Genomic DNA, 14,730 nt, shown 5'->3' on the forward strand with positions numbered 1-14,730 from the left:
AAATAAAATGGGTCACACTCAGGCCTCAGAGCCTTAACCGGGTGAGCCACCCAGCAGCCTCTCTCATTTTAATTTACATCGACTTGCTTTAAAAGTCAACGGATTTTCATGTGCACCTGACAGTACTTCACATGCTATCGAGCCCATTCCTGACGAAATGGGGGGGAAAAAGTAAATGTGTAACATTCTTTTCCAATGGTACGAAGGTGAAAGGTTTGGGTTTCTCATAAAATTTAAGTTTAAGTGTCAAACTGAATTTTTATCTTGCAGACTAAAATATTTATTGTTTATGGTAGATATTATTCAGAGATATCAATGCTGAAATATTACTTATGTGAGAGAAATATTCAATGCCCTTCTCTTCTTGTGAATCTTCAAACAGATAGCAGACTCATCCCCCTGTATAAAACCTGTGGGTTGTGAATATTTCACTGAGCACTAAAAAGTATTTCTTGAGAAACAGAATACTCATATTAAAGGTATCTTGAGTATTTTTTAAATGCTTCCTTAAAATGTTACAGATATTGTGTCGAATACATTTCGTATACCTTGCGCATGCCCAAGAATGCAGGCCAGTGGTCCTGTATCAATCTACCGATAATGACTGAGCATAAACAACACGTTTATCAATTCAAGAGACATAAGATGCGACCTATTTTAAACCTGCTGAATCATTCTGACTAACAACAAGCTACATAAATTTGAATACTGCTTATTTTTTTCTGACAAATGATGCAAATGTGGGAGCAGGTTATGTTGTGTATACACTACCATAAGGGCATGTTGTAATTAAAAGACAAAATAAGATTAATTCTGTTGCGCTGGATTTTATGCTGAATAAAGACACCGAGTAAATAAGAGTATTTCCGATAAGCGATCATATACTGTGTGTTTGTATCATTTCAAATAATCAATTATTTAATATATTGAATTTAAATTACTTTCAAAAACATTCGAGACATTTCTAAACGTATTTAAAAATCCGTAGTTTATAGAACGCACTGAAAGCCACAATGCTAACAGTGAACTCTGTGCCCCAGGGCGCACTGATTTCCGACTCTTCAGAAACAGATTAGATTAACATGGTCTAGGTTATGTGACTTCATCATATTACCCTGTGATAATGTTGCTATAATACATGATGTATGTTAAAAATGTCCAACAACATTACACAGAACATATTTGGAGGGGAAGGGGAGGGGGGGGGTAAGTTATTTTGTCAAGCGCTACATAACTGGCCACTGGCGCAGAGACAGAGGGGTTGGCCGTTGGGGGCTCATGCGTGGTAGCTGAAATGTGATGCGCGCTTAAAACCCTGTGGGCTCTCTGTGCAACTAGTGGTCTCCGGTGAGATTTTACGGAGAGTGGCGCACGGCAACAGAAGTGCAGGGAGAATCCTTTTCCACAGCTGGGGCGAAAGGCGCGCGCAGAGAGATTCTGCCATGCACTTCCCAGCCGACTTGCAGATTTACCCCGGAGCCCCGTGGAATTTCACCGACACAAATGAGTCCCTGCAATTTAGTGCCAAAGACGGTCTAACAATGGGACTCTCCGACAGGGCGAACTCGACGAGAAACGACAGCGACCCGTTTGGAAGAAACGAAGAGGTCGCGAAGATAGAAATAACGGTTCTGAGCATCACCTTCGTCGTGGCCGTCGTTGGCAACTTGAGCGTTTTGTTGGCTATGTACAACACCAAGAAGAAGATGTCACGGATGCACCTCTTCATCAAGCACCTGAGCCTGGCCGATTTGGTGGTCGCTTTTTTTCAGGTCTTGCCGCAGCTCTGCTGGGAAATCACCTTTCGCTTTTACGGACCGGACTTTCTGTGCAGGATCGTCAAACACCTGCAGGTCCTGGGCATGTTCGCCTCCACCTACATGATGGTCATGATGACTCTGGACCGCTACATCGCCATCTGTCACCCTCTGAAGACGCTTCAGCAACCCACCCAGAGGTCGTACGTTATGATCATCAGCACGTGGATATGCAGCCTGGCGCTGAGCAGTCCGCAGTACTTCATATTTTCCCTGAGCGAGATAAAAAACGGGTCTGACGTGTACGACTGTTGGGGTCACTTCATACAGCCTTGGGGTGTGAAGGCGTACATAACGTGGATAACCGTCGGCATCTTTCTTATCCCAGTGGTCATACTGATGATATGTTACGGTTTCATTTGCCACAGCATCTGGAAAAACATCAAGTACAAAACCAAAAAGAGCACGACGCACACTGCGTTTAAAAGTGGTTTGATCGGGAAGACCTCCGTCAATAGTATCACCACCATATCCAGAGCTAAGCTGAGGACTGTCAAAATGACTTTTGTAATAGTCCTCGCGTACATTGTCTGCTGGGCTCCATTTTTCATCGTGCAGATGTGGTCGGTTTGGGATGAAAACTTCTCCTGGGACGGTAAGCTGTGCATTGGACTCACTTGGATAATCGGTGTTGTTTCGATAAAAAAACACATCGGAAACTCTGTGAATAATGTGCATTTGGCCTGCTGCAATGCTGAGTTACGATTATGAACATGTATCTAGTTAATATCAGCTCATGGGTTTCCGCGTTCATCCTGAAAGTAGTGCTTTCCAAACACAGAACAACTTTGCGCAGCAAATACGCGCGTTTTCTTTGCGCATTTCAGAAATTACGAAAATTCCAAAAGGTGTTCTGTATCTGCAGTTGATCTGTACCGAAAGACAGCCATCTACATGTAAAGAAGGTCATTAGTATACATTTAAGGTGTACTGGGTTACTGAATTTAGTCAACCATACACAAAGTTTGCTACAACGACGGAAGAAATGACGTTTGCGCTCGCTACCTAATGAACACGACTGTGTGCCTCGAAAAAATGAGACAAGTGCACAGGTGTCATATAGCTTTGTGTTTTGGCAGATGTCACTGTTGTTTCTCTTTATGACATTGCCTGCTATATTTATAAACCGCATGCATGTGACGTACGGGTAAGGCGATTATATTGCAGGACTACAGATGCTGAAAATATATAAAACAGTTTGATGGTAAAGAGGTGTTTATAGTTACCTGTATGATCATGCATAACAGGGAAGATAGGAGCATCGTATATAAAACAGTTTTTTTTCCAGAACTGCCCAATTAGTACCTTTCTGTATATAAAAGATAATGCAACAGATTGTGCGACACGCGCAAAAGGATTTTGGCAAATCAGATTACTCGATTAAATGCGCGTAATGATTTCAGTAACATCAGATACTTTTTTTTAAGAAGTTACAATTACAGAACACATACAAGGCATACAACATTGCATATCAGATGCAAAAAATGGCAACAATTTCAAGGTCAGTTATAAGTGATACTCTCCCGTTCTCTCCGCCTTCGTTCCAGATTCCGAGAACACCGCGGTCACGCTCTCCGCTCTGCTCGCGAGCCTCAACAGCTGCTGCAACCCGTGGATCTACATGATCTTCAGCGGCCACCTCCTGTACGACTTCGCCCAGTGCTTCCCCTGCTGCCCGAGAATGCGGCATGCGTTCAAGGAGGACTCCGACAGCAGCCTGAGAAGAACCACGCTCATAACGAAAATCGCCAACCGAAGCCCAACGGGCAGCTCGGGCACCTGGAAAGACTTCGACAACCCAATCAAACCCAGCGGCGACATCCCGATGGATTCGTGAACGCGCGTCTGCGTCTCCGCAATTATTTATTGACAATAACGAACAACCGAACTCACGTGGTACAACAGATCTTTACTTTACATACAGACTATTCCTCGGGCACTTAAAATCCCTAGGAAATGATACGGTCATATTCAATGAAAATATGACAGAAACATAAACGTGGCAACAGAAGGAAAAAACCCTGTAAAATATAAACTTTGATTTGATATAGTATTTCAGCAACATTTGAAAACTAGAATTAAAAAAAAAAATCAGCTTCACTGCAATCATTGTCAGCTGATGTAATTTTCCAAATACCTGGGGCGTACTTGTATGTGTATATCAAAACAATGTGTTATTGGGTGTAATTACTTGAACATGCTGTTGGGGAATATAATTTTTATAATATATGACAATCTCTGTACATAAAGCTTTACTGTAAAATAGATTTGGTTAAATCGTCTGTAATTAATGTTACTGTGCTCTAATATTAATGTTTCACACCAAAATCAATCACTTTATAAAAGGCTGCATAACGTCCTGTTCATGCATGCGTTAATGTGCGCATTTTACCTCACATCAGTTGCATTCTGGTATACGTGTCATTAAGCTGAAATATGACTTTGCCCTGATTGTTCACAAAACAGCACTTGGGATGCAGTGAGCTCGTGGGGGGTCTGGTGATCAAAACGCGTTTTCAGTTCAACGTCACAACGATGAAACAGTCTCTGGTCTCACCACTCACGCATTTATGTCATAGATTCTTACTGCAAATATGCATCGTACAGTTTCAGCTCTAAATACACCGAATATACGAAAAATGTCTCCACAAACCACGGCTTGAGTTTACTGCTGCGTCCGAAATATTTAGCTGTGCTTTCACGAGACATGACTCTGTGTTCTCCATCTGTCCAGCACCTGTACCGCGTTGGGCATTTTGATCAGAAAAACGTGGCTCCTAAAGTCGTTCCCCAGTCGCATCTATGAATGACGTATGTTACGTGAACTACAGAGGCCTGAACGCTCTGTTGCCAAGGAAGATCAGTCAGCTGATAGCGCAGCTGGATAACAGCAAGTGCTTCTGTTTCATGCGCGTTCTTCAGTGGGGGAATCTGCCTTCCCACACCGGCTGTGTAACTTCTTTCCAACTTCTTTCATCCGTCATACGCAAAGTTTTACTTTTCCCATCTAATTTTCCACAATCCGTTCTCCAAACTGTTCTTCATACCGTTCTTTGTTGTCTTTGTCAGACTAACTTCTCTGTTTCCATTTCGGTGAAATCTGTATTTCCATTCTGAGAATTACAGTGCGTCAGAAAAAATAATGGAAGCAAATGGACAAAATGTGACTTTCTGCTGCTCTGCAAACCTTATGTTGTTCCAGGTGCATCTGATTTGTATATTAAACGTTGTACACACATTAGATGTTGCACATGTAAAATTATATTAAGAATAAAAAAGTGATTGTACACACGAATCTGCGTCAGTTGTTTTTGTCATCTTGAATCCATTTAGTGCACCTCGAATCCAACAATTTGGGCCAGTCCCTCATAAGTACCCTGCCAGCCTGCAGTCATGGGATGCAGTTGGCCTCCAGTGAGACCCCATTCCCAATCTGGGCTGGCAAGCTTCTCAGGGAACCCCATTAGGGGCCCTGTTCATTGCGCATTGGCGACCCCTCTGGTCCTTTTGAGAACCTGCGGTCAGCCTGCTGTACCCAGTTATAGCCAAGGCTGATTGGCTAACCTGATGGACTGAAGACTGAAGAGAAACAGCAGCTGAGTGGGCATCTGTCTGTAAAACCTCGGGAAAGAACTGATGGTGGAAATCTGTGCATAACAGGAAATAACTATTTTCCCAGCACCTCTCACATCAGGTTCCCAGAGCCACATACATCTTGAGTATATTTAATAACCAACACAGTAAAATAATCACAGTGTTAATACAACTCTCACAGAGCACATACAAATCCAAGAGGGACCCAACGTACTCCGCAAGAGTTGATTTAACACTGAATATTTACTGTGTATCAGCACTACAAACACGGGTTCTATTGTCTGGCATGCATCTCCAGTGGCTATAGGGGCTTTTCCGTTACTTCTATTAGAATTGGATTGAGCTTCCCAGCAGGCAAACATGGGATAAAATTCAACTGGAAAGTAATACTTCCGCAACTTTTTGGGATGCACACGTGCATAAAATAGCACAAATGTGCATTTCAGCCCCATCTGAGAAATCCTGCAATAACAGTGCCTGCAGTACTCTCTGTCCTTCTCACAGAAATTCCCACTGCCCTCCATCTGGAGCAGGTTGAATACATGCATCATGAAATGATTTAAAAAAAAAAAAAAAAAAAAAAAAAAAACTTAACTAACCACAGCAAGTAGGTCAAGAGAAGCACAGAGCTACGATGAGGCCAAATAACCAGACCACTAAACAGAGACATACATGCTTGCCAGCCAGATTGGTATATTGTACAGGACATTAACAGGAGCACCACAGCGTAACCCCCAAAAGCTCATCAATGCATCGCCATAGTGAGAAGCCCCGCTCTCCCGTCGTGAAAGCGAGACCTCATCTTGCTCTCGTTCAGTCCGCCCTTCCCCAGAAAGAAAGACTGGGCAGAAGAGAAAGTGCTGCAGACCAGCTGGCCGGCTGTTTTTCACATTCCCGCATTGCCCGCGTTCTCTCACATGCCCACAGCACCTCACCGCTGAAGCGCAGCGCCTTCTAGAAGATTCCAGCCGGGGTTCTTCTGTGGTTGCGCATAACGGAGCTGAGGGAGCAAAGGCTGCTGGGAAGAAAAAAAAAAAAAAACGTCTCACATCTGGCGGAGCGTCTGTGAGGCAGAGGACCTGCCGTTGCCCGGGGGACTGACCGGAGTAGCGGTTTTGGTCGCTACGGGACCGAGTGAATGTTTCGACTCGGGGCTGTGCCCGGTGTGTGTTTTTTGTTAAGGGCGGGGGGGCGGAGGTGGCGGGAATCGCACCTCGCGCACCTGCCCGGGGAGAGCGGCGGCGGCGGCGGCGGCGGCGCTACGGGCTGGAGTCGAGGTGACGATCGTTTCCAGACCATGGGGGGGGGGATTTTCGACGCGCTCTCGCGTCCGCTCAGGAAATGAGAGAGGGCGTTCCGGCTGACCCCGCGTGAAACAGGCCGCGTTACGTATGGAGAGGCCTCAGGCGCCGGACGCGGCAGGCACCGTTTATACACGCACAGGTGGGGGTGGGGGTGGGGGTGGGGGGGGGGGAGGACGCGTCCCATGACAATTTTTGCGGACGAGGGCGCACGGCTCCCACGGGCGATGAACCTGGAGACTCGGCTTCGGCCCTCCGACGCGGCACCTGGAGTTATTCTGGGTAAACTGTGAAAACTCGGTGTTCGGCCAAAACCCACGTGCTCACGCTCCCTCTGCTGAACCTGCAGGCCTCCTGCCTTTGTGCGTCTGATGGAGGTTTGGCTCTGCCTACGAGAAGGCCGTGAGCTGAAGAGGAAAAATTGGCTGCCCAGACAACGTTTTCACCACTCACCACCCTGCCACAGCAGCATCAGTACTAACCAATGCTTTTTAACTGGTCTCACCTTCCATCTTAACCGCCCCTTTGCTTGCATGTAAGTAAAAGCATTTTCCTTTTAAAACTCACCCGAGGAGAAAGGTTCACTAGTTTCTCTTCAGTGCTATTCAAACTCAGAGTCCCTTAAAGTGTAACACTGGGGTTACAGAAATGTGAAGGCAGTAGATGATATGGTTTTAAACTGCCTTTGAGGTAAAAGCAATTTTTTTAATATGACGGGAGCTACATGAAGTACAAATATAAATCCTTGCCATGGTTTGTTTTCTGACAGTTTGATAAAACGGCATAGATATGTGCACATTGTGCTTGGTTTCTAGGATATTCGCAATGCTCATTCTTCAGAAAAAGTTACCGTATATGTTCATTCTGAGTTAAAAAAAAAAAAATTCTGAAAACAAATTCAAGCCCTCGGCTGCTGAGCAGAAGCTGTGCCGGTCCTCGTTGCGTAAACAGAACCGCGCGAGCGCCGAGGAATGCAGAGAATCTTCCGCGGCACGGACAGCCGCCACCGGCGTGCGCGCCGAGACGGTTTTATCACAGACGCGTAATTACCCAATAACAGCCTGGCCAGGACCCGGCGCGGAGGAAAGCATAATAAAGCTTTAGCGTTCGGTTTCAGAGCGTGCGGGGCTGACGTGGGGGACGGCATAATAAATATTCGGCGGGGCTCGGTGTCTGCGTAAGCTGTGTGGTCTCGGTCAGGGAAGGAGCCGGAGGTACTTCGCCTAGGCACGGCTCCCGGCCGAAGACGCGAGGTGCGAGCCGAGTCCTAGATTTATTGCCGGGTGCAAGTTTCGCGCTCGCCTCCTCCTTGTAGAGGACCAGCACGCTATTACGAGCTGCGCAAAACGCGAGTCTGGCTGCTTCTGCCCCGTGTGCTTTACATTACATTACTGGGATTTAGCAGACGCTCTTATCCAGAGCAACTTACATAATTAAGAATTTACATTGCATCCATTTATACAGCTGGATATACATTGAAGCAATGCAGGTGAAGTAGCTTGCTCAAGGGTACAATGGCAGTGTGCCACCTGGGAATCGAACCTGTGACATTTAAGCAGAACAGATTTAAATCAGCTGCTCCCCATCCAAGGGCGGTCATGTGCTCCCAGTGGTCCCATAGTGTGCTTTTTGTGACAGTGTGCGTGCGTTTTCCCTTTGAAATACATGAGAGAACTGCATGTACTTGGTGTACCGAATGCTTGAATTTAGCATCACTGTCTTTTCTCAGTGACTATGCGTACAGTGTGTTTTACTTCTGGGTATTGGATATTATTTTTTGCAACTACACAGGACCAAGGACTCTCTGGTCCTCTGGTCAATCAATCAATCAGCCAAATTCTATTTTTAAAGCACATTGTTGCAACCGCACTTGCCACAAACAGTTTTCCAGGAGGAATTTTAAAAGGCTACTCGAGGGAAGCTGCTGGAGGAAAGTGATCATTAGCATGTACAGATCCTGGGAACACTTTTCATTTTATTTATTTTTTTTAACCCGATAACAGGGCTCTTCCTCTCTGTAACCCGTGGCGTCTGAAGACTCTAAGACAGACTCGCTGCAATCCTTGCCATATGTAAGGAAGATGGGTGCTTTGGCTGGGCTGCGAAACCAATATTTAAAGAAGCTTTGTGTGATTACTTGTCATGTTTTCTTCTGACAAGGCACCCATTGAGCAGTTTAAAAAAAAAAGGCTTTGGCCCTTCCAGCCTCCTAGCAGACGCCTGGCGATAGCATTAACCCTTCCTCGGGACCAGACTTCAGGAAAACCAGCGAGCGGTTTCCGTTAGCGACAACGGAGAATCCACTTCCTGCCCTCGTCCTGTGTTATGGGAAATGAACGCCCCCCTATTCCGTAAACTAGTCTCACTTTGACTCAGCCAAATACCACTCCAAGAGACAAAACTAATGGGAATGGACCATAACAATTACAACCCCCCTTGCTGCCGTTAAATAAAAGACAAGCCAATTCATTGCGTTTTTCTCTGATGCTTTTTGGGCCCCGATTCATGTTTCGCAACATGTTTTGTATTCATTGTATTCATATTCAAGTGTGAATATGAGACTAAAATGCTTGTTTTTTTGGGGTTTTGCAGGCCAAAAATATCTCTGTTCCTGAATGACACCCAGCCAAGTGATCTGGATAACATCCCTGCGTTTCCATTGGCTGGGTTTGGGAGCGTCAGCGCTGTTCCCCAGCTACAGGTCCTGTTCCCTGCTGGACGTCAGCCATCTAACCACCCGCGACCCGGCCCAGATTCTGCCTGGGCCGGCGGTACGGAAGCAGCCCCGGATCCGGTTTCTGGACCCGGTTCAGGGGTGGGCCATGTGATGAAGGCAACTCTCTGCCTACAGAGAGAGGCTCAGCCGTCGAGTCGAACTGCCAGCCGCGCCCACAGTGGGCCAAGCTGGGCCCCGTGCGTTCGGCCATCGCCAAGCCAGTCGACTGTGCCAGAGCCATGTGCATTCTGGGTAGAAGAGTCCAGTGGAGGTCTCCACTGGCAGGGTATGAGCTCCTACTTTACTTTACCAAATGTGCGAAACCTGTCGGTTTTTAAATTGATCCAATATAAAGGGGCACTGGGTTATTGCTTCGTATGAAAACCGGTGTCATCGGCACTCAATATGGCTGTCAAAGTGATCACGGTTACGGCGCCGAACTCAATCTTCATCTCGGAGAGGTGCGTCTGGTTTGTGTCGGCCTGGCCCGTTTCTGTGGAAACGTGAAAGAGAGGTGCAAAGAGAACGCATCGCGCCCCCCCCCCCCCCCCCCCCCGAACCCACGCTCCCGACCGCGACTCTGCTGTTCCGCAAGACATCTTGTGTTAAAAGCGCTGAACGACCGTCTGCCATAAGGTTACATAACAGCCAGCGGGGAGAGAAACCCTCAGAGGGGAGGGCTAAACGAAGCAGCGTATATCCACACGCAAATCACGCCGTGGACCGTGTCTCCAGCGCGCGACGCCCGATCAAAAACATCCCCTCCTTTTCCGCGAAGCGCTTCGATCTTCCCCGGGGTCACGGAGACAGAAGTGGCGGGATGTTGGCCACGGGCCGTAAGCTCCGCCCCCTGTCCTGACCAGCGCCCTCACACCTCAGTCTGCCAAATCAACGGAGACGTGTTATTTCAACATCTCTGGTTTCCTCAATACCCTCTCTCTCCGGCACTGTTTTTACAAAAAAATGTATATCTCTCCCTCAGCCTCACGCACTTATTTCGCCATGTAAGCACACGGCTACTTAGAGGGAATTAAGTGCCCCTGATGCTTAAAGATACCGCGTTATGGCAGCCAGGAAAAACATTTCTGAGTTTCGTTTCATCTGAGGAAAAACACCCCTATGTAGCACGACAGCAAGATAAAAAAAAAAAACTTCTTAATCGGGAACACTTTCTCCAGTATGCGTATGTCATTTCACCTGAGATAATATGCACAAGCTGTTTGTAAAAATCGAGTAAAAACCTTGACAGCAGAACACAATCAGAAAAATCATTCACGTGGTCACCTGGTAGGTCAAGTGAGTACTTCAGAGTGCTTTTACAGTGACAACCAGTGAAAAACAAATAGGAAGTGAATGCAAGAGCCGGTGCAGCCGCCGTGGCCTTATATGAAAGGGAGAGGATTAAGAAGAAAAAAATTCAGATCAATTTCCACAACCTGTAGGCTATTTCCTATGAATTACACAGGTGGAAATCCATGCACGTATCCGAAATATACCCCTGATTCCTTTGTCCCTGAAAGCACTCTACAGACACAGAGACACAGCCCTCCACTCAGCACTCAGCGTTCCCTGACAACCGTTGCAGCCCACAGCGTCCTCCAGCTAACACTCTTCATCCATCCTACTCATCACCACACACACACAGAATATATGGCAATCCTCCAAGGGGGATTAGGCTCACTCCAAAAACACTCTTTTGTCAAGATGATGTACTCAGTATCATTGAAAATAATGGGGGGGGGGGGGGTCACTGTGCGCTTCCATAAACATATTTGGTATTTAGGATACGGCTGCCTCAGGTTTTAGTATTTTTTTCGGAACCTTTTTTTTTTAATGCTCACTTTCTCACACTTCTCCTTTGCTGCAGCTGTATAGCTCCCCCTGCTGGGCTGCTTCTGGTGCTGCCACCGCTTTGCTTACCAAACACAAGTGCGTCTGCTAGTAAAAGGACATGACATCATGTTTACTACAAACTGTCCATCAGAATTACTGCAAGTCTCTACAGTTAAAACAAACTTAAATTCTGGACACAATTAAGAAACTGTGTATTGGTATTTAACATTGTGTGTGTGGGTGTGTGCACACGGCCGCATGCAGGTGTGTGCGTGCACGTGTGGCTGTGTGTGTGTGTGCATGTGTTGGATCGTATCACGGACACAACACAGATCAAGGACCAGATGCGCCCAGGGAAAGATACAGTGAGATACAGTGACACCTAGTGTTCCAGTACAATAGCAAAGCCTGCTCTTCCAAACTAAACACTACAGGGCAACCAATCTAAACAGTCCAGTACATGATGCAACCTGAATTGGGTCAACTATATATATGAAATACATTATCTGTTCAGAAACAGTTAAAAACCAAGATGTTTCTTTTAAAACTTGTCTGATGGTGCTCCCAAACTACCGCACCTCACAAGCACACGCCACACTTGCCAAACACACAGGACGCACGTTCCACACACACACATACACACACACACACACACGCACACACACCGACTTCAAAGTTTGTGGATTATCCTCATACAGAGGAAGGTGCCACCGGGAATTAATCCTGCTCTGAGAGACAATGTCCTGACCATCTGTCCGTGCTGAAGTCAGCCCATCTGTCAGTCACTCCAGCGCCCGGCAACACAGCTGATGCCAGCTAAAACCCCGCCCCCTGTGACCTCACACATATAACTCGTCCAGATTGGACGAGGCCTGGCAATCCCGACCTAGTGATGGAAACACTTCAGCGAGGGAGCTTTGGTGATGGGGTGAAAATACAGAAATGACTGCGCTCGCTCTTGCAAAGTAGCCCTAAGGGCCTGTCAAGAAAAAACAGAAAGAAAATAAATAAATAAAACGGCAGTTTTTCTCCCAGACATTGGTCACTGAAACACAAGCTGCCAGAAGGGGAGCAGAACAAGATCCTGCTTGGCCTTCCCAGTAAACAAACCCGCCAACAGCTACAAATGAACACACTTTAAAAAAAAAAAAAAAACCCTCTGTGTAATGTAAGGATTCAACGGCAAGAGAGGAACTGGATGAGTCTTATCCAATCTGGCACCCTCGTGCTGTGACTGCTGCTATTCGTTAAAATTTCCAGGGTCGCAAATGTCCCTTTTTCTTCAAACTTTTTATATTATGCAGCTTCGCTTCCAGGAACCACAATATTTAATGTCAAGCGACTTTGGGTTTGAGAAAGGCGCTACACAAATAAAAGTTATAATGATTAAAACAACATGAAGTTCCCTTTTGACATTTTAAGTTTCATACTTATATTGACTTTGAAGTAACCTGCGATACTAAGTGCAGACTGCTGAGTGCATCTCAGAACCAAAAACCGTGACACAGACTTCAAATCACCTTTCAGATGCACTACAGTAAATGTCACAGACATCATTCCCTGTGGGGGAGTAGCACTGCCCTGCAATCTTAGAAAAATCCATCTCTTCTTCAATTGGATTTCACACCCACTTGGACTTCCCCCCCCGCAGCCAATCGAGGAAGTCGAACTGCCACCCACACCTCAGCGCCGAGGTAAATGACCCGTCTCTGAGCACGAGGACGCTCGGCGCGCGGCAGATGGCGTTCGCGCGGGGCAGGCGGTGTCATCGCGCCGGTCTCTATCCGGTGAACGGGCAGCCGTCCAATGGGAACGCAGGAGAATGTGAGCGTGTCACACTCTGGAATACTGCACCAATAAGGACAGCGGTATGTATTACTGTGGTCAAAACGCCTACAGTACTAATGTTTTGAGCTGTATTGGCTGATTAATGCCTTACTTCTCTTTTTTGGCAGTCTATATATACAATTATAATGTCATTACCTCACAGACAATAATAAACCGGATTACTGAAACAAAAATACAATCTTCTTGTCTTGGATGAAGTGCATGGTACAATTAATGAAGCATGCAATATTAGTCTACCCATGCTCTATTTGTTTGTACCATTAATTTATATCGCCGTTCGTTAAGCCATGTAATATTATTAGGACATATTATAAATAAATGTGTGTATTTTTCAGGGATTATCATCATATGTAATGTTACCTAATACTGGGTCAGATCCTATTCCCATAAAATTTATGTAACATAAATAGACTTAATCTGCCAGCTAGGCTTCTTAAATTTCCTGTGTTCTGTATTTCTCACAGTTTATGTTTTCCTTACAACTTTAATCATTTTTCTTAGACCAGACAATTATAATTCGTTCACCACAGTGCTACATATTAATTTGCGATAATACTATATATAACTTACGTATGGCATAATGAACACATACATACAAATGCCAGTCCACTGATCTTCTGCATGCGTGAAAGGAATAAAAATAAACACATTTTTACAAGACGCTCTACTTTTAAACGTGAATTCCAACATAATTTATGTTTAACGGCTTCATTTAATTTAAGCCATTACGGAAACCACAGAGTTGACATTGGCTGTTCAAAAGGAACCGATCTTCTCCGATCCCTTTCCACAGGCTGTGTGGAAGCAACAGGCTGGCCTAACCTTAGACCACATAGCAGAGCATTCAGGATTAGCCCAGGACTATAACTTTCCATTCAGAAGATCGGACAGCGGCTGGTATAAATCTCTATAAACCTAAGATCCCTGCGCTCTCTTTTTTTTTTACATACTCCAAGCTGACGAAAACACCAAGAGCCAGCGGGCCGTTTACCAAAGCTGCAGCACTGCAGAAAGGCTGACGTCATCAGGAACAGCACTGCGCAGTTCTGTCTTCCTGCTGCGGAACCTGCCTGTTCACGCTTGGCACAGGGAGCCAGGCGGTGCTGCGATATGACACAACGCCCAGTGCATCCGAATCGTGAAACACACAAAGTGGAGAGCTGCTGTCTGAATGTGCGTCTAACTGCGCACGATGCAGCATGAGTGTGAGGTATAAACATTCAGCTTCTCTGAGACCAAAAGCTCAAACGCACAAATTCATTCAGAGAACGATGGAGCTCAGGAAAGCAGAATCAGAGAGCTGCTATATTCCCCTAGAGCTACTGAATGGCATGGATGTTCCAGTGACTTTGCAGGATTTTATCCAGTGTAACTTCTCAACCCGATGACTGCAGTAAGGCAGAAATTTGAACAGCAAACCAGCAGATGGCATTATTTCCTCAAACTGTCTGTCTGCTTGCTGGTAATTGACTTGATGGTAAAACGATGGGAGCCTCGTTACGTTTCACATCTTGCCGACTCGGCTGCTTTAAGGCAGTGAGAAAAGCAATGTAAAGTCAGGGGTATTTGTTGAAACCAGAAACATGAGTACGGTTATGACAAGCAGGTGACTTCCTTTCAA

General features: G+C 45.9%; 1 protein-coding gene across 1 annotated transcript; it reads left to right on the forward strand.

Moving 5' to 3' along the window:
* Positions 1–1,442: 1,442 nt before the first annotated feature.
* LOC118219290 (arg8-vasotocin receptor-like) lies at positions 1,443–5,112 on the forward strand. The gene is made up of 2 exons (XM_035402358.1): positions 1,443–2,412; positions 3,365–5,112. The coding sequence occupies exons 1-2, from the start codon at positions 1,443–1,445 to the stop codon at positions 3,652–3,654; spliced, it is 1,260 nt and encodes a 419-aa protein (XP_035258249.1). The 3' UTR covers positions 3,655–5,112.
* The last annotated feature ends 9,618 nt before the right edge of the window (positions 5,113–14,730 follow it).

Source organism: Anguilla anguilla, chromosome 19 (genome assembly GCF_013347855.1).
Source record: "Anguilla anguilla isolate fAngAng1 chromosome 19, fAngAng1.pri, whole genome shotgun sequence".
NCBI classification, from domain to species: Eukaryota; Metazoa; Chordata; class Actinopteri; order Anguilliformes; family Anguillidae; genus Anguilla; species Anguilla anguilla.